A 26,462-nucleotide genomic window follows, 5' to 3' on the forward strand; every position below is an offset into this window, starting at 1 on the left:
ATCAATCAAAATTATCAATTTTCGTACGACCCCGTGTCTAAACATACTGCAGCCTGTGTAATTATTATACAAAAATAATAATAAATAAATTTCGCGATTACAGTGAAAATTTATAAATTTAACTTTTTCTCCATAGAATATTAGCAATCGATCGGTCAAGATAAATACTAGACGATTTTCGTATGGTGACTACTGTCTAATAATATGGATGTGTCTCTAGTGTTGAATTAATAAACAGTTTATTTTTCAAGTCCAAAGTACGTTAGTGTCGTTGAGTTCAGTGATTGTGCAAAAATGTCTTTAGAAGAGAAGTTCCATGCAGCTGTTAATGTGATAAGGAGTCTGCCCAAAACTGGTATGTTAAGAAAATAATTTAAAAACAACAAAAGCTCCATTTACTTATTGTGTAATAAGTACGGTGGTTCTAGGGATGTAACGATACCGATACCGATACCGATATATCGGCCGATATATCGGCAAGCCGATATATCGGTATCGCCGATAATAAATCAACCGATACCGATATTTTTTTTTTAAATTCTTTCTTTTTCTTTTATGTTTTTGCATTGTATTCATTCATATTGTTTTATTTCTGTTTCTGTAATAGTGTTAAGGAAGAGCGGAACCTCCTGACACAAGCATTTTATTTGCTTGCTAGGAGTGTTCCAATCACAAATTTGTTTATGTAAAGGAAAGAAATAAATAATTTTGATTTTTTTTAATTTTTAACGTGATAACGTTTTTAAAATCGTTTTAGTCGGGTGACATGTTCATAAATTTGTGTCACACCAAAACCTCACGAGCGCGATCGCAGGTATAACGAGAGAGAGACGGACCGATCTCCCGTTTCATCTCGAGCGCTGCCACTGCATTATGTTATCACGTAAACATCACGATCGTAAACCTACTTTACAAACAACCAATTTTTTTGATATCAAATAATTCAAAAACCCGCGCCCAATGAACGATGCGGGAGGCCGCCCGCGCGTGCGCACTTTGTTTTCTGAAAAAACTCTACCAATAGTAAACTTTTATTAGGTACTGATTGTATGTGTATTACTTAAAGTTTAACTGACTTCGTAAAATAATAATACTAAAATAAATGGTTTTGTTGTTTTTTGATTTGGCATTTTTATGTTAAAGAATACGATTAACAGTTGTCTCTGTTAAATGTTGGTAACTTTTTATGCATAATTCACTATTTATTTTTCTACCAAGCCATCGATATCGGTATCGGTATCGGTATCGCCGATACATTACTACAAATATCGGTATCGGTATCGTATCGGCAAAATCATGTATCGTTACATCCCTAGGTGGTTCTATTCGATTTCGTATTTGGAACGTTCTAAATGTTCTGGCTTGAATACATTTTAATGCTTTGTTTTTTTCACAAATAAAATTTTGATAAGTTAGTATGATTAATTTTAATGTTCCTTTGAATTATGAAATAATTAATGTTTTGATAGATTTGGAATAATTACATATGAATAAATACTGTATAATAATATTATTACATAATGCTCAATTAAATAACACTTATAAATCAGCCTGAACTCTGAGTAGGTCTTTCAACTCTTATGTAAATTAGGCATTTAGATATTACATATTTGCTCTTTATAATAAGTAGATTAAGATTATGCTTAATAAAATGATAAGAAAACTTCACTTAGAATTATCTGCATATAAGATAATTTATTTATTATGAACACCATTTTCCTTAAAAGAACTTATTTAAGTTAATTTATGTATAATGTAATTGAAGAAATGACTTCAGATCTTCTTGCAGTTTTATGAAAAAAATATGGGAATTTTATAATCAACAAATATACAGATTTTAAATTATAATTAAATATAAATTTAAATATATGTACCTATTTGTAATGTGTTTAAATTATTTAAATCTTCTAGTTGTAATATTATTAATTTTTCTGATGTGATTAAGGTCTTTATTTATTATAATATAAATTCAGTGCCGGTGTAAGGGCTACTGACACCCCGGGCGAAAATATTGTGGCGCCCACTTGAGGTGTCCTGAAGGTTTGCACCAGGAGAGGCAACTTCAGACCTTTGCGCCCCCCAGAATTTGTCGCCCTGGGCCATCACCCCTCTCGCCCCCCCCTAACGCCGACACTGAATATAATTACAGATTCATGAGACCTAGGATCAACAATAGATCCATAAGATAGTGAAACATAGGAACTTATGATTAAAGTAACATTTATTCTCTTTTAAAAATTCAAAAATAAATTTCCTTACTTTATTCGGTCAAAATTAATTATTAGTAAAACATTTAGCAGATTGTAATTTGTATCTTAAACATAATCATTATATTTATTTCGCTCATCAGATTTAATCAATTTATATACTACAAGAAATTCATTCCAATTACATTATTTCCTTACAATTTATTCCTTCTTGTAATACATTCCCAAAAATGATTTGTGAGAATCAAACAGTTTTGTAACTAAAGTACAATTTTATAGAAATTGAGAATCACTACATAGTATAAAACAAAGTCGCTTTCTCTGTCCCTATGTCCCTTTGTATGCTTAAATCTTTAAAACTACGCAATGATTTTGATGCGGTTTTTTTAATTGATAGAGTGATTCAAGAGGAAGGTTTTAGTGTATAATTTATTAGGTTTTAGACAAAGCGGGCGAAGCCGCGGGCGGTAAGCTAGTATGTAAATAAAAATGATAGGGGTACTCAACTCAGGTAGGGTTTTTATTTATTCAAATAAATATACCATGAAAGAGTCAATCAAGGAGGCTAAAAATCAAGGAAGTAATTGATTTCTTTTTATATATTTGTTGTATTTAATTATATTGCAACAAATAAAACAATCTATTGCAAATTTTACTTACATACTTAAGTACATAAAAACTGAAAACATTCAATAATTTTGTCTAATAAAGCCACAAGTATAAACGGTTTCTAGTATATTGATTTACATAATAATGCAGAAACAGAAATTAATATCTAAAATGAATTTACGATTTCATCTTTTGATAATCCACCACGTCATATGACAATATCTCTATTTTTCTACTATTTAGGGCTGATTTTTCAATCCTTGGTTAAAACTTATTCATCAAATAACGTATTAAACTACCATTTCAAAAATGTATTCTAATTGTCCGTATATGACAGTTTACAGGTGACATTTTAAAATGTTCGTATAATACTTGACGGATAAATTTTAACCAAGGATTGAAAAATTGGCCCTTAATAGCAAGCATTTGATCACTATTTCAACTGATGGTAAGCTATTTAAAAGACAAAACATTTTACGTCATCTAAGAACAGTAAGATATTCGAAATATAATGAATAATCCTTACTAATATTATAAACGCGAAAGTGTATTGGCCCTTCTGTACACCAGTAATTGGCTACTTTTTACCGTGTTGAAATATCTCATTCCCTTGGGAATTTCCTTGGACCACGCGGGAGACGTCGCGGGAGGAAAGCTACGAATTACGTAATTTTAAAAGCTTTTGATCCACTACTAGTTATAGACTAGAGTAGATAATTTTTGAAACAAAAAAAAATCGCAGTCGGATGAAACCCATTAGAAAAGGAGGGGAATATGATAAAAATGTAAGGAAAAATAAATTACGGTCAATCCGAGTTCGGGAAGCGGGAGGGGGGAGCTTTAAAGAGAAAAAAATGGTTTCTCTCGATTTCCGACAAAACTACAAGTCCTATAGAAAAAAGTTCAATGGCAAAGTTGTAGGTAATTAAAAGTTCTACAACTTTTGTATTCACAATTTTTTCACATAACCTAAAAATTTAGGTGAAAAATTCAAAAAACCAAGTTTTTGGTCTTTTATTTCTATCTACTTCAAAATTTATTTTTTTTCTACGAAATTTGGTGGAAACTTACTTTATTATGTCCCAAATACACTGTAATTTATTTGATTGGAAATATTTATTTTTTCGCCTTATTTTGAATTAATACCAAAAAAACAACCTAATTTTCAATCGAAAAGTCACCCGTCAAAATATCAGCTTTTTTCAAAAACTTGGGGTGCCTTTTATTCATTGAAATCTCTACTTTCATATGGTGTAAAAAAAATAAACACCACCATAGTAAATGTTCTCAGGAAATGCATACAAACAGTCTGAAAATTAGCTTTTACTAAATCAGGCACACTTCTCGAACTACCTGAAATGTTTTTATCGACATCATTTTGCTTTTGAATATGCTGTAAAATATTAAACTTAGAACAGATAATTATTTTTCTTTTGAAATATTACCGAAAAGCCGATACAAGAGAAGATATAGAGTTCAAGAAGTGTGCCTGATTTAGTAAAAGCTAATTTTCAGACTGTTTGTATGCATTTCCTGAGAACATTTACTATGGTGGTGTTTATTTTTTTTACACCATATGAAAGTAGAGATTTCAATGAATAAAAGGCACCCCAAGTTTTTGAAAAAAACTGATATTTTGACGGGTGACTTTTCGATTGAAAATTAGGTTGTTTTTTTGGTATTAATTCAAAATAAGGCGAAAAAATAAATATTTTCAATCAAATAAATTACAGTGTATTTGGGACATAATAAAGTAAGTTTCCACCAAATTTCGTAGAAAAAAAATAAATTTTGAAGTAGATAGAAATAAAAGACCAAAAACTTGGTTTTTTGAATTTTTCACCTAAATTTTTAGGTTATGTGAAAAAATTGTGAATACAAAAGTTGTAGAACTTTTAATTACCTACAACTTTGCCATTGAACTTTTTTCTATAGGACTTGTAGTTTTGTCGGAAATCGAGAGAAACCATTTTTTTCTCTTTAAAGCTCCCCCCTCCCGCTTCCCGAACTCGGATTGACCGTAATTTATTTTTCCTTACATTTTTATCATATTCCCCTCCTTTTCTAATGGGTTTCATCCGACTGCGATTTTTTTTATCTTTTCATTATTTTCAAAGGCTTCTACCCCAGTGTATTAAGTAAAAAATGTCTTACTCTTAAACCGCGGAATATTTACGAACGGATGGGCAGCGCAATTACCTTTCCTAACTGTTAGTAAGTACATACTCATTATTGTACTATGCTCTTAGTTGTGAACTCTCCACAATTCGCTTAATATCGAGGCCGTAGAGATCACAAAAACTAGCTGAGAATATTGGTCAGATGCTCTTATGTGTTCCAAATTGTGATATGATAACTAGCAGGATTAACAAGCTTGTTGCAATGTTCTAATACTGAACAACACTGAATACGAGTCTTCGTTTACACAAAAGATCATGAAAGAATGCTCTTGCTATCTAATTTTAATTATCCATCTAATTCTAATCTAGCTCTATTTTCGTTTGATGTAAATGCACCGTCATAAAAGTTCCCAAATTTTGTTTTACTATACGGAAATCAAATGAGCATTGATTTTGACTCGATTTTACTGTTATACAGTAATACTACGGCCACACTACCGTGATATGCCAATAATTATTGCCACAACTTTAACAACAACGTGTAACCACGACTTATGGCCATAATTCTACAATGCCAATCAATATGACAAATGGCGGTAGGCAATAACTAGCTCCGGCGGCGGTATTCTTTCCCACATCAAAGAAGATTACCGCCGTAATTATTGCGTATACGGCCACACTACCGTTTGTCCAGTGTGCAATATGAGCTCACCGGCGACGCACGTATCGACCGACATGGAGTGGTCAAATGAAAAAGCGCTCGATGGTGCAAATTTTTGGAATTCTTGGAATTCTTCTCTTTGGGATCTTGGGGATACCCAACAGAAGAACTATAAACATCGCAGTGTACACAATGATGCGTGGTGTCGGATCAAACAAAATTTATCATTTCCAAGTACAAAGATGATTTGAAAAAGAAAAAATCCTTTTTAAAAAGAAAGAATCCTTGATGAATTATTACAGAAACCATATTATATATTAATTATTAACTAATATTTTTTTGCTGCGGTAAATGCCAATAATTACCGACATATCTAGGTAAACTGTAGTGTAACCACACCAGTTCATGCAGTAATTTAGACGGTAATTTATTGCCATAATTATTGCGGTAACAGCCCGGTAGACGGTAAGGTAGTGTGGCCGTAGCATGACTGCATGACGCATTAGGCCAACTCGAGCGGCCAAAGTGTACTTTACGTTGCTTGTACGTTGGGCAATGCGGCTGCTGTTGACGCGTTGCTGGACTTCTCGCTGTCGGCGGTCGGGCATTCGCAGGTGAATGAGTGAGTGGGTAAGTGAGTGGCTGGGTAGAGTGAGTGGGTAGAGTGAGTGAGTGGGTAGAGTGAGTGAGTGGGTAGAGTGAGTGTGTGGGTAGAGGGAGTGTGTGGGTAGAGGAGTGCGTGGGAAGTGTGAGCGGCTGGGTAGAGTTGTGAGTGGGTGGGTAGTGTGAGTGAGTGGGTAGTGTGAGTCAGTGGGTAGTGTGAGTGGGTGGATAGAGTGAGTGGATGGGTAGCGTGAGTGGGTGGGTAGAGGGAGTGGGTGGGTTGAGTGAGTCGGTAGGTTAATTGAGTGGGTGGTTGAGTGACTGAGTGCGTGAAAGAAAGCATTTTCAAAACATGTGAATGTGTTTCTTAAATGGGATCCTAAAGTATGACACCCTGTATAAGTATCACCCTGTATGATACTTATACAGGGTGTCAGTTCCAATAGTGTAACAACTAACAGCGTTATGTAACTGCTGTTCACATAAAATATAAGATATATTAAAGATAGGAAGTCATTATGGTTATGTGACTAGTGTGGAGTATGGTAATGACCAATGCTTTTCTTTTATTTGACTCAAGACTTCTTTGAATGATAATTAATTATTTTTACCGAAATACTAAACTGTCTTCATGTGCCCCCTACACAATGGGCAGCAGAGTAGAGGCAATAAGGATAGTGTAGAGGGCCTATTGGCCTAAATGTCTATGATCGGCCGTCATTTTTGAACCCATATTGTTTTCTAAAGATCGCCGCAATAGCGGCAAACATCGATGATTATTTGTTGGGCCCACGCCGCGCTGCCCATTTTGTGAGTAGAGGGCCCATCAAATTGTCAGAAATAGACGCAATAGAAATAGCGGAAGACTGGCAACCAGTTTCAAAATAAAAAAATCGATTCGAAGAATCATCAAAATCGATTAACCCAACGAAACTGCTGAGGTCACAAACCCAAAAAAATAAATACAGCCGAATTAAGAACCTTTTATTGAAGTCGGTTGAAAATAATAATAATACAGCCTTTTCTACTATTGTTTTGATTTATTAGTCGATTACAGTTCGATGTGAAGTTATTTGTTGTGATTTGCGCAAAAGCATTTGATTCAAAAATATTAATGTAAGAAAACATGTTCGGTACAAAAAATATCATCAATGTAAGTCTATAGTGGTTATAGAAAAAACCTTGAACTCATTGAGTTTTTTGAACCCTACGTATGAATAAAACCACTAACGTCTTATATTTTTTATGAGTTCCTTCACTTGACCGATCTACCAAAAAATATAAAAAATTAGCTGTGGTTATTAGGGAAAGATGTCGAGTAGTGAAAACTTTCTATCGAATTATATATGTATGTATATAGTTTTTAAAACCTAATTTGCTATACATCGAGTTCTGAAATCATTTAATAAGATTTTTGATGCAAAAAAAATAAAAATAGAGAAATCCGTAATTCGTAAAGATTCGAGCCCGACAGACCAATCGAATTCATTTAATTTTCTAGCTATGGAAATTGTGAGTGTGTTTAAAGTTGTGAAGCTTTTAAATTTTAAACTTAACAAAAGATTGTACGACCAATTTGAATTTTTAAAAACCTCGTGATAAAAACAAGGAAAATCCCAAAGAAACGATACACGCGGAAAATATGAAACAAGATATAAATAAAAGTGAAGGGCTAGCAGAAATTATAATAAACATAAACGTAAATTAAAAAGTATGAAAAACAAAGAGATTATAATTTAATAATAATATTGCATTTTATAATTATAGTTGAGATATGTCCGGAGTAGGTACAGGCTAATTATTATCGTATTTATTGATAAGAGGACATTAATGTGTTTATCATAATTAGTGCAATTTATTGTAGTTGAATAACACAAATATTACACTAAATCTATATTATTGAAGTGGTAAATAAACTGTATTTGAAGCTATCTCAAAATACATCGAGGTATCGAATGATTCCATTTTCTATAATTGATGATCAGACCTTTTCTTTTTTGCAATCGTTAACCAATAAAAATCTTCATAAGGTAGGTACTTACCCACATAGGTTGATGTGTGAGCGGTTCTAGGTTCATTTTCCTAGAGATGTCCTGGGATTGACTTCCTATATGTTCCTATAGGCCTGGATAGTGTATCGAAAAATATTTGTATGCCAATTTGTTGGCAAATTGTGCGGCGTGATATAAATATTAAATTTTATAAAAACTTTGTAACCACAATTCTGACAAATTCATTACATTTCCATTCGATTGATACAGTTGTGAAATAAATTTGCCAATAGTAGACGACGAAGCTCTATCAATACATCATTTAATTAATGATTGCTCCGTTAGAAAAAATATAGGTTAGGAAAAAAAAGAGTGTGTGCCGAACACACGTGTCAGAAGTAACATTTCTTTGGCAAGATTCAAAGGTACCAAAAGTGTCGCCTTTCTCCATGACGTGGCGGTATTGTCATGACGCGACCTTGAAATTTTACTCTCAACGCGCCTAAAGAAGTTTCACTCCAAAAATGAGTGTCGAAAAATCTAGCCAATAATCTAAACATGTTTACCACTAAATGTAAATGTATACAGTTTACTAGAATTAGGATCAAGTATTTACTTAAGTAGATTTAAGCACGCTCCCTAATCATTTAACCTCGTTCTAGTAAATTAGAGTCGTCGATCGCATACAACCTTCGTTAGAATTAAGGCTGTATTATGTGTGAATATTTAATAGGGCCGTAATAATGTGTTTTGGGAAATTAACTTATTAGCTAAGAGCTGGTCATCCTTACTAATTACTATACATACTTATTACTATAAGCTAGATTTCCGCCCGCGGCTTCGCCCGGCTTTTCAAAGAAAAACCCGCATAGTTCCCGTTCCTCTGGGATTTCCGGGATAAAAATTAGCCTACGTCTTTTCTAGGTCTTCAGCTACCTACATACCAAATTTCATTGTAATCGGTTCAGTAGTTTTTACGTGAAAGAATAACAAACATCCATCCATCCTCACAAACTTTCGCATTTATAATATTAGTTGGATAATAGGATAATAGTTTTATACTAGTAATTGTACCCTGTGGTTTTACCCGCATTGCGCCGCTCCTATTAGTCGTAGCCCAATGATAAATAGCGTATTGTCTTCCTGGATAGATGTCAATCTAACATTCAATTTTTCAAATCGAACTAGTATTATCACGCTTAAACCAATAAGAGCGGAACAATGCAGGTTAAACAGCGGGGCACACCGCACAGCTTGTTTATATAACACAGATTCATCTTAATCGAGATGCGTGCAGAATAACGCGTGAGAGTCGATCGATTAAGGTCAAACTACAATATTATATAATTCTACACAAGTATGTTATAATATGTTAATACTATGTTGTATAATTGTACATTAGAAAAATGATTTATTTGTCACGAAAACCAGTAGTTAGCTAAAGCAAAACATAAAATTAATAAAAAATTAATGATATTATCAAGTTGGTGTGGTAAAAATGTGAAAATGATTTGTTTAAATTAAATTAGTAATTAATTAAGACGGATAATACTTAGTTATGGTTTTTAGCGAAGTTTTTGTCTTAGAGCTTTTTGTAGAATAGTAATGAAAACTTGCAAGTTTCGGGAGACAAATAAAAAATATATTGTAAAGACCTATTTTAATCTAGAATACAATATTTTATTTTATTCATTTGTTTATAGTTATCAATTATTAATTGAAAATTATTTTGAAATTTGGGGCTGATTTTTCAATCCTTGGTTAAAACTTATTCGTCGAATAACGTATTAAACTACCATTTATGAAAGGTATTCTAATTGCCCGTATTTGACAGTTTACAGGTGATTTATTTTAAGATTATTTTAATATTATTATCGTGTAATACTTCATTGGACGGGTAAGTTTTAAAATGCAAGGATTGAAAAATCGGCCCTAAGAAGAATTATAATTATTTATAATTATTAAAATTAACAATATTATATGCCCTTAATATTTACAAACTAAAAATACATAGTAAAAAGAGAGAAGTAGGCGAACTCCCGGCGTTTAGCAGCGCACGGTACCTAAACTCGCGAGGCGCAGGCAAGGGTTGTCACTTGTCACATTGATATTTTAAATAATTGTGTATACATTAAACACTCTCTTTTTACTATGCTAAAAATACTTTTTGAAATAAAAACCACTTGATGACGCAAACACGCAATGACGTAGGTATTTACATTCTTAAATTTATATTTACTTATTTAATTAATTAATATTATTTTTAAAGATGATTTTTTGTTCAATTGTGTGTTATAATTTAGCTCAAAAACTTCTAATTGATCGATATCAAAAATTCTAGTTCGTATTAGAAAGCTTCTTTTTAAAGCATTAGCGAGTAACAAATGCTATTTCGCAAATCCCGGATGAAACCTACACGACACACAAAATATTATATCGTGTGAGCATTCATATGCTTTTAACAAAACCTTTGAATGTAATAATCTCTCTATTTGCATTTTAAACCTATAACAAACATATCGATCAGGAACATACAGATATATTATTAATTTCTAAATTCTACGATAGATGTCATATATTTTTAAGACGCCTAGGCCTTTATTAGGTTCACCTGTATGTTGGTATCGATTTTGACCCACTATATTATGAGTTATTAGTGCACAATGTATATACCACCTAAAGTTACTATCTAACAATAGAAACAGTAGTACAATACGGTATATGCCGAAATAGCCGAATGTTGACATAGTCTACCACATCTTGTTTCTAGGTTGTGTGAAAGGAATGGTCGCCCTGTACGAAATGTTTGGTTTGTGAAAGTGCCGTCATAGATTGTAAGCTTCTATCGGTTTTTGGTCTTTTTGTAAAATCTTTCCATTGGGACGTTTGTAGGCTGTATCTTCGAGGTGAATAAAATATATCTATACTAATATTATAAAGAGGAAAGGTTTGTATGTATGTATGTATGGTTTTCACGCATAAACTACTGGACCGATTTTGATGAAATTTGGCACAGATAATCTTTAGACCCTGAGAAAGATAGGCTACCTAGGCTACATAGGCTACCTTTTATTGCGAAATATGTACCACGGGCGAAGCCGGGGCGGACCGCTAGTATTATATATGTTACCGGAAATGTATGAAATCAAGGAATTGTATACAAATCAATCCTCAATCCTATACAATAAATTATGTTTAAAAAAGAAGCATTAAGTATAGATTTCTGTATCCATGACACAAAATGCCGAAGTTAGTTGTTCGGATGGATGTATTAATGTTTATAACTTACGAATGCCTAAATATTCAAAGGGCTTAACGATATTTTTAAGTGTTTACATTATACGCCTATAAGTAAAAATAATCCATACTTAATATACTTAATATATACTTAATACTTAATACTTAATATATACTTAATACTTAACACGTTCGCGGACAGTAACGACCACTGGCGTCTAGACAGCTAAAAGTGATACGACAGTACGTCTGTCGACGTATCAGTTTTTACTTGCATAAAATCAGTACGCCAAACGACGAGCGATTTTTCATACTATCATAAAGAACGGCATGTTGTACTGTCATCACAGGTATAATTACGACTTTTGTACTGTCACTGCATTATTTACAAAAATTCGTCAAAGGAAGGTACTTCCACGCATACATTCATATTTTTTTACCCCTCTCCCCGCGCACACTACGCCCGTGAGCGTCATGTTTGCATACGGTTAGTCGAGTACTGCGCCGCTGCGGTGATCCCTCGTGCCGCGTGTGAATTGTTGTTTAGAAAGTGAGTATTTTGTTTCCAACGTAATTTAATTGTTTTACTCATACTGGATGTACTAATTCAAGTCTAGTTGCTTATGTAAACAACATAATATTTATGTTGCTATTGTTTGTTGTGAACACGATTTTGTTGAACTAAATTTGTAATGAATATTTTTGCAAAAAATGCGTCTCGAGACTCGTTCGAAAAAGAACAAAAACGTCTTCAAGACCTGTTTGATGCAGCGTCTACCCCTGAATCGAGTCCATACCCATTTGCTGATGATGGTGACTATGAATCTGACGCTGAGTACTTACGACGTTTACGCCTATATCCGTTCTGTCATATCATATGGTTTTTTAACCATGTGTTGTAACACTACGCCCCTGGGCAATGTATGAAAAAAAGTAGTGTCTCAGTAGCTGCAACCTGTAAACCAGTACTGTCCGCGAACGTGTATACTTAATACTTAATATACTTAATAATATTATAAATGCGAAAGTAACTCTGTCTGTCTGTCTGTCTGTTACTCAATCACGCCTAAACTACTGAACCAATTTGCATGAAATTTGGTATGGAGATATTTTGATACCCGAGAAAGGACATAGGCTACCTTTTATTGCGAAATATGTACCACGGGCGAAGCCGGGGCGGACCTCTAGTATTGTATAATTACAGGTTAAGTGGTTTTTGGGTTTATCCATTACGAATACTTACAAAAAAACAATAAATATTTTCGCCTTTTTCCTACATTATTTACCTACCACCTACCTTCGAATCAAGTTGAAAACAATCACCCATTAGAAATGGAATAAAATTTTACATAATTACTTTTGTATACAAGGCAGGACTTATTGAAGTAGGTACTTACCTAAATTAGGCATTGAAAAAAAATAAACTGAGATTTTAAATATTCATGAAAATACAAATTTTAAATGCACATATTTATGTTACAATGACCCCAGAGTAATTAATTATTCAGTTGAACATTTTTATTTTGTTTCATCAAGGTTAATTTGTTTCACTTTTTTGTTATAATACAAATCCTTTGAGATTTAAAGTTTTTCTTTTAAATTGTTGGTATGAAATATATCTGTTTTGTTAAGGTTTGCTATATTAAAATAAATTTTATTTATCATGTGATACTGGGAACTACTGGTCCGATTTGAAAAGTTATTTCCGATGTTAGATAGCCCATTTATCGAGGAAGACTATAGGCTATATATCATCACGCTAAGACCAACAGGAGCGGAACAATGCGGGTAAAACCGCGGCGCACAGATGGTAGTAAATGCGAGCATGTTTCCGCAACTATTTGAGTGACCTATATTTAAAAAAAAATATTCCTTTTCTTGAAGCTGTTTGAAAATTTTCCTATCTTATACTTGGATAAGCAAAGACGAGGGAACTACTAAAACTGCGCCTCTGGCAAACTTTGCATAACTCGTCATTAAAGTTGACATTTGAGTACCCTCAGACGTGTTGATATTGACCGAGTTTCGGACAAGACGGTGGTGTTTTTCCGAAACTACCAACACTAGGGAAAAACAAAAATTGTATGTTGGTAGAAATATACTCGTATGTACTTGTGCCTATGATATCTATGAAACTTACACAACGAAAGGTTGTTGAGGATGTAGTTTTCGAAGTTCATAGTTTACGTACTTGTTAATAGGTAATATATTTGATAGCTGATGCATATTTTAAATGGTAACGGAAATATTTATAAATATGGCTTATTTTCGACATACGATCGAGTGAATTATAAACAAATGTATTACCGTTGTGGTTTGATGCATTGTTTGCAATAGTTAAGTAAAAATTGTGTTTGTTATTCAAGGTAATGTAATGTAATTTTAAAATACTTATAAAAATAAATTTTGTCTAAAAATAAACTTCATTAGGCGGATCCATATAGAGCGAGCAATTTCGCTATGCATTTTCCTTGCGAGGCCGCTGCGATCTATGTGAACGTGCCTATTGTTTTGTCTTAAGTCTTAACAGATATCCAGTTCATAACATATGCATAGTATTCACGTAAAAAAAATAATATTTCTAGAAACTGGGTTACAGTTCTATATTATAATTAACAGGAGCCGTATTATGACCTCTTATTTCCAGATAGTTTACGCAGTGAATTGAACGGACTGGCAAAAATCATATTGTGATCGCAATAACCAGCCATGGTTAATTATGCTTTAGGTAATGTGAATTTACTAGTCACGGCGTAAACTGTCTGGAAATAAGAGGTCATAATACGGCCCCAGCTTTTTACGCGCCAGCCGCCATAGTATATTATACCCGTAGCCTTTCCATTATATGATATATCCACGATATATCCCTCTTATAATGTGCATTGTTCATAAGTCGATCAATTGAGGAATGAATGAACTTGCCACTAGAGTTTACCAATCATAATATCTGCCAATAGTTGCATAATTATAAGGCAGTCATGTGACTTCCATTGCATTATATGTAAATCGTTACACAGCCGTTGTTTATTATTATTCATTGGACGTAAAAGCTAACATTTAAGGGTTGTCACTTTTTATTTTTAGGGCCGATTTTTAAATGCTTGGTTAAAACTTATCCGTCCAATAAAGTATTACACGATAATATTAAAAATTAAAATGTCACGTAAACTGTCAAATACGGGCAATTAGAATACGTTTTTAAAATGGTAGTTTTATACGTTATTCGACGAATAAGTTTTAACCAAGGATTGAAAAATCAGCCCTTAATAGAACAAAATAATAAACTTCATCAGAGATTAATCCGTAACATTTTAACTGTTGAGAGAGAACATTGAACAGATAAATGCATAATTTAAGATTTGTAATTGTACACTATGTTTATTTACATCATCACTATCACTATCACTACATAGTATAAAACAAAGTCGCTTTCCCTGTCCCTATGTCCCTATGTCCCTTTGTACGCTTAAATCTTTGAAACTACGCAACGGATTTTGATGCGGTTTTTTTTAATAGATAGAGTGATTCAAGAGGAAGGTTTATATGTATAATAACATCCATTTAATAGTGGAGAAAAACTGTTATTTTTGAGGTTTCTAATGTGATATCGTAAAAAATTACATTTTTTCCGCTTACATTGCAAACGCAGGCTGAGGCCTACGAGTTTTATCAAAATAATGTACTAAATATTATACACATTGAAAAGGTCTAAAGAAAAGTCCGCGATGGTATATGTCTATCTCTTATGGATAACCCACAATAACTTTTTTTTGTCATTTACTTTTTACGACAAATAATGGCAAATTTTCGATGCGATTTTAACCAATACAGCATTAATCCTTAACCAATTAAATACATTGAATACATTGTTCATTTAATATAGATCTATATGGCCCTTTACACCGTATGATTTAAGTGAATATTTTCGAAGATATTACAGATTTAAAAATTGCGGGACGTAGCCTTTGCGGCGGTACCGGCCGGCCGCCCGGCTATCTATTTTATACCCGTGCGAAGTCGGAGCGGGCCGTAATGTTTTTATATATGTACAACGTTCACAGTTTTTCTGTAGTGTATTTAGTATCAGCATTGCACCCGTGCGAAGCCGGGGCGGGTCGCTACTCGCTAGTTTTATTATAAAGATAACTACTAAGTGACAAGGCCGCCAAATACACTAAACTGCTCCTTGCTTTTATTTTTGTATATTTTAGTATGTAAGTCTGTTTAGTTGTATTAAAGAGTAAAATAAATCTTATATATAAAAATGAATCGCAAAATGTGTTGGTAAGCGCATAACTCGAGAACGGCTGAACCGATTTCGATAATTCTTTTTTTATTATATTCCTTGAAATACGAGGATGGTTTTTATGTAGAGAAAACGTAAATATGTACCACGGGCGAAGCCGGGGCGGACTGCTAGTAGATAATAAATAAAGATGAAATTAAACAAATAAACTTCTTCGTAATAACACAAAGATAAGAAATCAGTTTGTTTATATTTTCTAGTTCAACGATCTTGTTAAATAAATATTTTTTGTTAGACAGATCTTTTCTTGTTTATTCAAATTATTTCATTGATCTGATATTTTTACGATCAAGTTATTTGTTAATAAATTGCCTGTGTTTGTTGTTTGAACTTGGGAAAATAATTTGGAAAAAAAGACATGTTTCGAAACGAATAGATTAAAAGATATTCTTGTGTCCGTACTTTTAATCACACTTTTACATTTATTTTACAGTCATTCTTTCATAAAATAAAGTTTTATATTAACTTGATAAATATATGTGATAACCCTTGATCGATTGCACTCCTGTATCGATTGCCGTTTGACCTTTGATGTTGTTAAAACTCAAAAAATATTATTGATGCAATTGTACTTACTACATCATAACAATATTTGCAATGATCTTATCAATACATAGCATATATAATAAATGAATTACTATCTCGCTGTGGCATTAAATTTAACATTGTAATGTATCCCACATGATGAGTTTTTGTATTTAATTGAAATCCTATAAAATAATCTGATTCATAGAAATATTACCACACATTCAAACTCAAACTCAAACATTTATTTATTCAATTAGAAGCACTTTTGAAACGTCATTAGGTACATATTTTTAACCACCGATTCGGAAAGCAGTATCTATGGAGAAGAACCGGCAAGAAACTCCATAGTTGATCTTTTATATCATGTCAGTTTTACAATTTAATTTTACAAAATACATAATATGTAACATATCATAATAATAGTTATGCCAAAGAACTGTCCTGTGGTTTTTACTCAACAACCCTCCATGGGTTTATATCAAATTCAAATTCAAATTGCCTTTATTTGCTGAATGTAGTTACAAAGCTGAGGTACAAGCACATTTTTTATATTTACACACTTCTATATTTACATTAATAAATAAATATTTCAGGAAAATTTTCACACACGGCACGATCTGATCCCATACTAAGCTTTCGCTTGTGTTATGGGAATCGAACCCACGACTTCTGGCTTGGAAGGCAGGGCCACTGCCAACCAAGCCAACCGGTCAGTCAAGTCATTAACATTAGATAGTTACTAATTACGATTAACTACTTATGTTATAATCATGTCATAAAAAAGTTAAGCAAAGTGATGGTAGGAAAGAAAATCTAATCAATACTTGTTACTTTTGAGTTTTATTAAGGAACAGAAAAAAAAAACAGAAATTAAAATATATTTTTTTTACAAATTAGTATAGATATTATTTTATAATTTATGTATATTAATTATAATCGAATTTATAGATTATCATGTGGCCAATGCTCAGCTGAACGATGATACTTGCATCACTCGTGTTTACATACTGGATAAGCATTTTTTTTATGGAAATTGCTTGTAATAAAGTATGATGAGTGAAAAACGCCATCGTATTAAATAATCGGAGTACAGGAACGTAATTGGCCTGTTGACCTATAGACTAGGTACCTATATCAAATTGTAGTGTTGTATTTGTATTACTTTTTACAATAGGTTACAATATAATCTAAACAAAGAAATAAGTGAAGATTATCTGGTCATCTTCTAAATTTAACTTAATAAAGCGGAAAATAATTTCTATGTCGCAATCATCTTGTTGAATCTGCTTTTTTACTGAATGACTAGCGCTTTCATTGGATGACGGCATTGAATTGAATGACTAGTCGTAACGTTGATTTAACAAACGTCACTCAACGTCCAATTCAATCAAATAGCAGATTCAACCAGACGGCTACATCTACATTTATTCCATTTTATTATATTCTAGACCCTAATTTTATTTCTAGAAAGTTCTATAGTTACCGCCTTTACCTAAAATATTCAAGCATGCAATTCGACCTTGGTGGCATATTTCACATACACATTAAAACGCTATTGCTCCACTAATAGAATATAGGTACTAACTATATTTACATTGCATTAGTGTTAATACTTAATAGCAAGTAAATTTGGCGCCTAATTTATTGAGTAAAATATAAAACCCGTAAAGAGTATGGACGTCAATTAAAAGTAGGTACTTGAAACATGTTACTAAACAATTACCTACCTCAATAAGGTATTCAACTTTTTGTAATCTTAATTTATCTAGAAATTTTCCTACTCTAACTAAATTTTTATGGGTGCAGTTGCTATAATAATAATTGAATCAAGAACTGGTATTTTTGACCTACCGCTTAGGGTGCTTTTTCACCAGTAATGTGCGAGGATGTGTAGCGAGGAATGTGTTTATAAATAACCAATACTAGTATAGCTTCAAACCGTTGCTTTAAACGCTAGTAAATTAATCGGTAAATAATTGAAATATAACGTCAAAACCTTGTCAAAACAGAGGGGTAATAATTTTAGAAATATCTGGTGTCTGCGTGAAGCTTCGAGCATGAATTCCAAAAACGGCCTGTGAAAAAACCTTTATAATGGGCAAATTATACACAAAATGTAGAATATTTTTCAGCCAAGAAACAAATTATGAAGTGGCAAATACTAAAACTAAAAACTAAAAACTTAATAAGTCATGTTTTCTTCGCACTTCTAAAATCAGCATTCTAGGGCATGACTCTGAAGATCAAACATAACAAAGGTCGTTTCTATTTTCAGGGTCGTACCAGCCCAGCAATGAGATGATGCTAAAGTTCTACAGCTACTTCAAACAGGGCACAGAGGGCACATGCACGAAACCCAAGCCAGGTTTTTGGGATGTCATAAACAGGTATGTAGTTGTCATAAACTGGATGGCTGTGGGGAGGATGGGAGAGGGGAGCATGGCTGTGGGGAGGATGGCTGTGGGGAGGATGGATGTGGGGATAATATACGTATTTCATTTCAAATAAAAGTGACGTCCGATGTTCCCTAGTGGGGTAATGAGCAGATGTATTATGCATACATCAGTTTCAAAGATTTTCTTTAGGGAAATAGGTGGCTAGGAGGAGTCTTATTGAATTACTAGCTGTGCTTCGCGGTTTCACCCGCATTGCTCCGTTCCTGTTGGTCTTAGCGTGATGATATATAGCCTATAACCTTCCTCGATAAATGGGCTATCTAACACCGAAATAATTTTTCAAATCTGACCAGTATTTCCTGAGATTAGCGCGTTCAAACAAACAAACAAACTCTTCAGCTTTATAATATTATTATTATTTATTATATTATATTGTATAGATTGAGTCTGCGTTTTTCTTTATTTGAGATATGTATATTTATAAACAGTTGTTTTGAATAATAAACGCTTAGATTAGAATTCTCAGTAATATTTCTCAGTATATTTTTTGTAAACTAAAAATATCTTCTGTTTTATAAAAGAATATGAGGAAATACCGTGTATTTTTACTTTAACAGATAACGATATTCTAAATATACATTGACATTCTCAAAATGTGATGGCATTGTGATATTTGTTGATAAAAACTCATTAGTCAAGATAATATGTTGATAATTATAAGTTAAAATTAACATTTGTAGCCACTTTGTAACAATAAAACGAATAAACACACTGTTATTTATAGTTGTATAGCTAATGCGATTATACAAGTTTTAGTGCATAAAGTATATGATTATTGCCTGGTCGCCTATTGTGCAATTTATGTATATTTTACTTAATGTTATTTCATTATTTTGGTGTGTACAATAAAGCTTTCATTCATTCATTCATTCATTCATTCATTCATTCATTCAATCATGATTGTTGACGTGGTATATATGTCACAGCTAACTAGTTAAATCAGCCGTTTTATAAGAGCCTATCCTCTTATGAAATGCCGTTAGGATTCAAATAGCACGCAGATACGCTTTGAGGCAATTTTAATAGTAGATTTGAAAACCTACATATATTTGAATTTAGAATTATTCATGGAGTTATTTTGGAAGCTAGAGAGTGCTATAGGCTTCTTTTTAACACTATGAAAAATCACATTCATCATCACGATCAAATTTCCTTTGACGACGAGCTTTTATAGAAAAATTACGAGCGAAGCCTGCTAACAGCTAGTGGATAATACAATATTGTATATATTGATATGTTATATATATTTTTACAGGGCAAAATGGGAGGCGTGGATGAAACTGGGTAATATGTCAAAGGAAGACGCAATGAAGGCTTATGTGGAAGAATTACACAAGGTGCGTTTTGTCGAGTTTTTCTGTTGTACTGTAACATAGTTGTAATTGATAAAACCTGTTTTACAGTCAAAAGATTTGAAAGACTAAACAAAAACTATGGCATCGCGAACAAGGAAATTTCCTATGCATATTTAAGAGCAGTTTGAACCTTTGTAACCTATTAAAAAAATTTTTTTAACTGAACTTTTTTCATAACAACCACAATTATAATTGTAGTTTTTCGTATTCAAGAAACAATTTTAATCATTTTATAATGCATTTTTTTCATAATAACACCAATTCCGTCTACTTTTTCACGTGTGATCATCATCATCATGGAGCGTTTTTCGTTCATTCCAGAAACAATTTTAATCCTTTTGTAAAGTATTTTTTCATAATAACAACAATTCCGTTCATCTCTTCAAGTGTGAAACAATCTTGATACTTTTAACCGTTATACTTATTACAACAGATAATCGAGACGATGTCATACAACTCTGACGTAGCGTCGTTCCTCACGATCAACGAAGATGGCGACGGCTTTCCCAGCGCTGATTTGCAGTTGGTGGCCGGTGATGTGCTGGCTAGATGTAGATCGGAGTCACAACACAATTCGCCTATGTGTGAGTGCCTTTTTGTTTATAGTGCTTACATATATTTTTTATATATATATAAGGGGGCTAGACGGAAAAAATTAAGACTAAAAGTTTGTAATGACACTTTTTGCTATAGTTGTGCGGCGTGCGGCGTGCACGTGTTTCGTTCAGATTAATTAAAATATTAATTATAAGCAATTCAATGCGTGTGAAAGATGAAAGTAGTTGTTCTTATCGTTTACTAGCCATTGTTTGCTAGTCACTTAACCTAATCTGTTGTGGCTTATTTAAATATCACGAATCAAATGTGTTTAGTCCTTGTATATCTCTCTATACTATATATGGATTTACGAAGTAGTACAAAAACAATTAATTAAAATAAGAAATCTTATCTATATTTGTAAATAAAAGTCGTAGTTATATAAGTTTTGTTTTGTTGGATTTGTTTTTACTTGATTAAGGATACTTACCGTCAAAATTTTTAAAAAATAACGAAAAATTTATTTCTTTCTTCTTTCTTTAAAAAAAAATTCTGTCTAAGTAACCTTATCGTTTATATTGTGAATGTTTGTTTTATTGAATGCGCTAATCTCTGGAACTACTGGTCCGATTTGAAAAAGCCGGAGCAGAGCCACGCGGGCAAAACCGCGAGGCACAGCTGGTCAAATTTACGTCTATATAACGAAATATTCATAATAATATCACAGTATTACCATTATTTCCTACAGTAAGGAATCGCCTTTGATGTCGCGCGATGCCGCCGCCAGCGTAGGTAATGACGCTGCCACACGAAAATACGCTAGGGTTGCAACAAATGGGAAATAAAACAATTGTGATTATTAATATTATGATGAAATCTTTATTCATATGTACATTCAAAATAATTGCGATTATTAAATCTGATGTAATTATTTGTTCATAAATATACATATAATTACAGATATTGCACTGCTAAATATTATTTACGTGGACACTTTATTTTTGGATGTTCTTAATTGTATATTATAACATTTAACTAAGTAATGCATTTGCATTGGGATGTACAATCTGATTAGAAAATAATGAGGACAACATATATACATAGCTTTGATTTTAATTCAACAGATACAATTAATACAATCTTTCTGAAATATTGTTTCCTTCTGGGATTTCAATGTAGATTTACATCCGTAAACCGAACAGTTTGTGCGCGCCATAATAGAATATGTAAGTACCTATGTATAATAAAATTATTACACAAAAAATACGACTGCGTCATCCTTTCGCGCTAGGTAAAGCAAACTAAGCGTGTTTGCTTTACGCGGCCCGCGTCGCCCGACCCCCGCCAGTTCCCCTCCGTTTCTCTGCACAAGTACATTCGTCGCACTACTGTAGGAAATAATGGTAATACTGTGATAATATCCTAATCTATTCCAGATTCCCGTTCCGTGAGCGGCGCGTCGTCCCCCGTACCGGAGGAGACGGCGTCGCGGACACGACACGACTCGGAGGACGAGTACATAGACACCGTCGATGTTAGTGTGCCACATGTACGTGTCCGTGTCGTTTGTGTTGCGCACGTGTGTGTATGTGTGTGTGTGTGTGTGTGTGTGTGAGAGAGGGAGAGAGAGTGTGTGTGTGTGTGTGCGTGAATTGATGTATATGTAAGAGCGTATACGCACTATGCGGGTAGCCGCATTGCGGGTAATCGTCCGGCTGACCGCAAGCACAATTATGTACGGAATATTCATTTCAATGCGCACTGCGATGCGGCTACCGCAGACCGCACAGTCCGCATAGAAATGAATATTCCGTACATAATTGTGCTTGCGGTCAGCCGGACGGCTACCCGCAATGCGGCTACCCGCATAGTGCGTATACGCTCTAACACTTTATACGCGTTTTAAAGCGTTCTAATGAAGAAAAAAAATGTGTGCGTGTACTAGTGTACACTCGTAAGAAGTGAAACCTTTTTATGACCTTATTTTTCAAAAAATAATTTACTATATGCAACTTTACAGAACTACGTCTAGTCACGCGTGGTAGGGATAAGAAAAAGATGGCGCGTAACGGAAAAATGTCACGCGTAACGAAAAAATGTTACACTACATTTTTTTCCAATCCCGATAAAGAAGTTTCACTTCAATTAAGGAATGGTGTTTAAAAACATCATTTTACTCTCAATTTTACAGTATAATAAAACCTTTTTTAAAGATATTTGACAACACAATCGTACACTTGAAGGAGTATACAGAGTAGTAATACAACATACAGTGCCACAAATTTAACTGACCCGGTGGCAAAAACTACGTGCCGCCATTTTGAAATATCACATTTTCACAGACTTCATACGGAATATTTTGTATAAATAAAAAGTTACTTATTAATGTTTATTTACACCATTGGCAATGACATTATTTTTACCCTAGCATCCGGGGGAATACTATTTAGCGGCACTAAAATCGACATCAGTGACACCGTCACTTGGTCAGTTAAGTTTGTGGCACTATACTATATACACTGCATACTAATTACATTAAACAATCAACAAATTAAAATATTTGCTACTAGCACAGAATACATAATAGTAGCTAAACGCTACAGAACGGACACTCTCCGCCTCCCGCCAAAATTAAACACTTACTTCACCCCGCACGATCAGTCTAAAAATGGTCCACATTTTTCTATAGGGACGATACGCAACGAAGATTGAAAACATTAATCAAATTGACTTAAAGTAATTTTATTATTTTGAATTTATGATTATCGTTTTTCGTAGAAAATGGTTAGATATTGTTTACCGATGTATTTCATCAGAAAAACGCGAATTTTTTTTACAAAAATGTGCCAACCATAAAGCGTTAACACACACATTTGCAGTGTCTCTACAGTGCGACTGTCAAAACGAGAATTTTGTATGGAGTGTCCGGGGTGTGCTACTAGGTACTTCTAAAACAACACAATAATCAAAATAATATATTTCCCTCAGGTGGAACCGGAGCCAGCGATACAAACGCACAACGCGCCGAGACTCAGCAACGGACACGCGTACCAAATCACTTCGCAATTAACACGTATGTATTTATTTTATTCTTTTATCTGTGGTGGTGAAAAAAAAAAAGATTTTGACTAGGAATATGAATATATTGAGGAAAAAGGGAAGACATTGCACACCGATATATTTGCACTGCATCGAATAATGTAAAAAAAATATATATTTGTAAAAAGGTGATTTAGACTGAAAACATAATATAAATAATGTTAGTAGCAGAAAAATATGGCATCAAGATCCAGTTTGAATTATGCTTTATAAAGTATAATATTAACTTCGTTATCGTTATTTCTAAATTTGGTATCGTTTTAGGGTTACAAAATTCCTAAAGGAGAAACTTATTGTACTTTAAATTAAAAAATTAACGCACTTTCTTCAAGTTTACTTATAAAACTATAATATACTAGCGGTCCGCCCCGGCTTCGTCCGTGGTACATATTTATGTTTTCTCTACATAAGAACCATCCTGGTACTTCAAGGAATATAATAAAAAAAGAATTATCGAAATCGGTCCACCCGTTCTCGAGTTATGCGCTTACCAACACATTTTGCGATTCATTTTTATATTATAGACTAGCGGTCCGTCCCGGCTTCGGCCGTGGTACATGTTTACGTTTTCTCTACATAAGAACCATCCTCGTACTTCAAGGAATATAATAAAAAAAGAATTATCGAAATCGGTTCAGCCGTTCTCGAGTTATGCGCTTACCAACACATTTTGCGATTCATTTTTATATATAAGATTTACTACATGTACCTACTTATAATTTTATTTATTTTTAAATTTCCAGATCTAAAAGTACTAGAACAACTACCGGGTACACTCGCTCGGTTGGAGGCTGATGTAGCTGCGTTGAGAAAAGCTGTGGAAGGCGATAGACGGATATTGGATGTAAGTAAATACAATGGCAAAAGCTGCTTATAAGGATAAATCCATACTTATAATATTATAAATGCGAAAGTAACTCTGTCTGTCTGTCTGTTACTCAATCACGCCTAAACTACTGAACCAATTTGCATGAAATTTGGTATGGAGATATTTTGATACCTGAGAAAGGACATAGGCTACCATTTATTGCGAAATATGTACCACGGGCGAAGCCGGGGCGGACCACTAGTATTAAATAAAATATCTAAGCATAATAAATATAGCTTTCTATTGGTGCTGGAATTTTTGAAATCGGCTCAGTAGTTATTGTATGAAAACATTACCAAGATGAGAACGAAGATGATACAATAAACACAAATGTAACCTCTTTATAATGTTATTAGTTTAGAGAAATTACTAGTCCCATAATCACGCTCAAAAAGTGTCCTAAGAAAAACTCTGCCTACACATTTATTAGGCAGAGTTTTCTTATGAGCGATAATTGATACTTTATTTACTGTCACGAAATAACGTGTTAATTTAAATAATTGTTTAATATATGAATAGTCACTTTCTATGTTTGTCATTTCAAAGGATTGTACTATCATACATATCTATAAAAATATATGGTTTATCATACTAATATAACTATTTATTTTTGTTTACAGCAAGTATCAAGCAGCTGGCGTTGGCCGTGGCAAGAGCTGAGCCCACCTACATTGTTTTTGGTCGTCGTTTGGCCGTTTATCGCATATCGCTTTATGGCGAGGAAGAATCGCTCTTAGTGAGTATGTAATAAGGTTCAAAATTGTGTAGAAATGTTTGCGTTTGTGTGGAGCAAAATCGCTCTTAATTACTATGCAACAGGGTTCAAAAGTGTGGAGTATATTCGATCTTAGTGAGCATGTAATTAGGGTCAGAATTGTATGAAAATGTTTGCGTTTGTGTGGAGTAAAGTCGCTCTTAGTGAATATGTGTTTAAGTTTAAAATTGAATGAAAATGTTTGCATTTGTAAAGTCCCTTTTAGTTATTACGTGTTAAGGTTCAGAATTGAATGAATATATTTCCGTTTGTGTGGAGCTAAATCGCTCTTAGTTGTTATGGATTGTAATTTTTTCTTATTTGTGTTGAAAGTATATAAATTTGTAAATAATTAATCAATTTTCCTTTACAGGTGTCAACGGATTCTATAATGTGATTCATACGTGCTAAACTTATTGTTTGGAGTATCAAAAATATCATTATTTAGGCCCTTATAATATTTTAACTAATATACTTGTGTCAGGGCTATTAGTAGCAACATTCCGTTTTTATCCAACATGTCAAAAAGACGTACCTCATTATTCATTGTTATCGTATTAAAAGTCAATTGGAAATAAGTAAATTTTGAAGTAGTCGCTATTAATTATATTAATCACCTCTTTAAATTTTGCTATGTAAGTAGTATATCAAATAAGAGATCTTATGCGTGAACTGTCATTTTGACAGTAGCTATGGCATATAATAATTGATTGAAAAATTGCACCAATTGTGCCTTTTTTCTTCAGAGTAAATTAATACGTTTCTGTTCTGTACCTAATCTTTTATTTTCCGTCTTTTCGTTTGAAAATTGCATCTGTTTTTATTATTTCAATCACTTAAAAAATAAGTACAAATATGCCTTAACCCATTGACCACCGAGCGCCCCGATCGGGGCGCGACACAATAGATTTTCTATTGTGTCTGTGATTCCGGGGACTGATGGAATAAATTATAAGTGTTCATTTTAATATATTTATGTAATACAAGTCGATTCTGTACTGTAACACTTCAAAATATTCTTTACATTAATTATAATTACATATGTTGTTGAGCTTTAGTGTGCTTTTTATGTAAAATAAATAAGCATTTGTATGTAGGTTACATAATTTGTGATTATAATATGAAAATATC

The 26,462-nt window shown here is 33.2% G+C and overlaps 1 protein-coding gene across 3 annotated transcripts; it reads left to right on the forward strand.

Annotated features, from left to right (window-relative positions):
- LOC149896542 (acyl-CoA-binding domain-containing protein 4) lies at window positions 1-26,189 on the forward strand. Of its 3 annotated transcripts, none has more exons than XM_090117562.1 (9): window positions 1-355; window positions 18,538-18,649; window positions 19,974-20,055; window positions 20,507-20,657; window positions 22,047-22,144; window positions 23,599-23,683; window positions 24,453-24,553; window positions 25,198-25,317; window positions 25,705-26,189. In XM_090117562.1, the coding sequence occupies exons 1-8, from the start codon at window positions 295-297 to the stop codon at window positions 25,312-25,314; spliced, it is 807 nt and encodes a 268-aa protein (XP_089973688.1). In that variant the 5' UTR covers window positions 1-294; the 3' UTR covers window positions 25,315-25,317; window positions 25,705-26,189. The 3 variants fall into 3 exon arrangements, with proteins under 3 accessions (XP_089973688.1, XP_089973685.1, XP_089973686.1); XM_090117559.1 differs by having other exon boundaries at window positions 2-355; window positions 22,047-22,159; XM_090117560.1 differs by having other exon boundaries at window positions 2-355; window positions 22,047-22,159; window positions 25,198-25,313.
- The last annotated feature ends 273 nt before the right edge of the window (window positions 26,190-26,462 follow it).

The sequence above is a fragment of the Colias eurytheme genome, chromosome 28, assembly GCF_061535395.1.
Source record: "Colias eurytheme isolate Ceu_HAF_F1 chromosome 28, ilColEury1 Martin Lab GWU primary, whole genome shotgun sequence".
Lineage (NCBI taxonomy): Eukaryota > Metazoa > Arthropoda > Insecta > Lepidoptera > Pieridae > Colias > Colias eurytheme.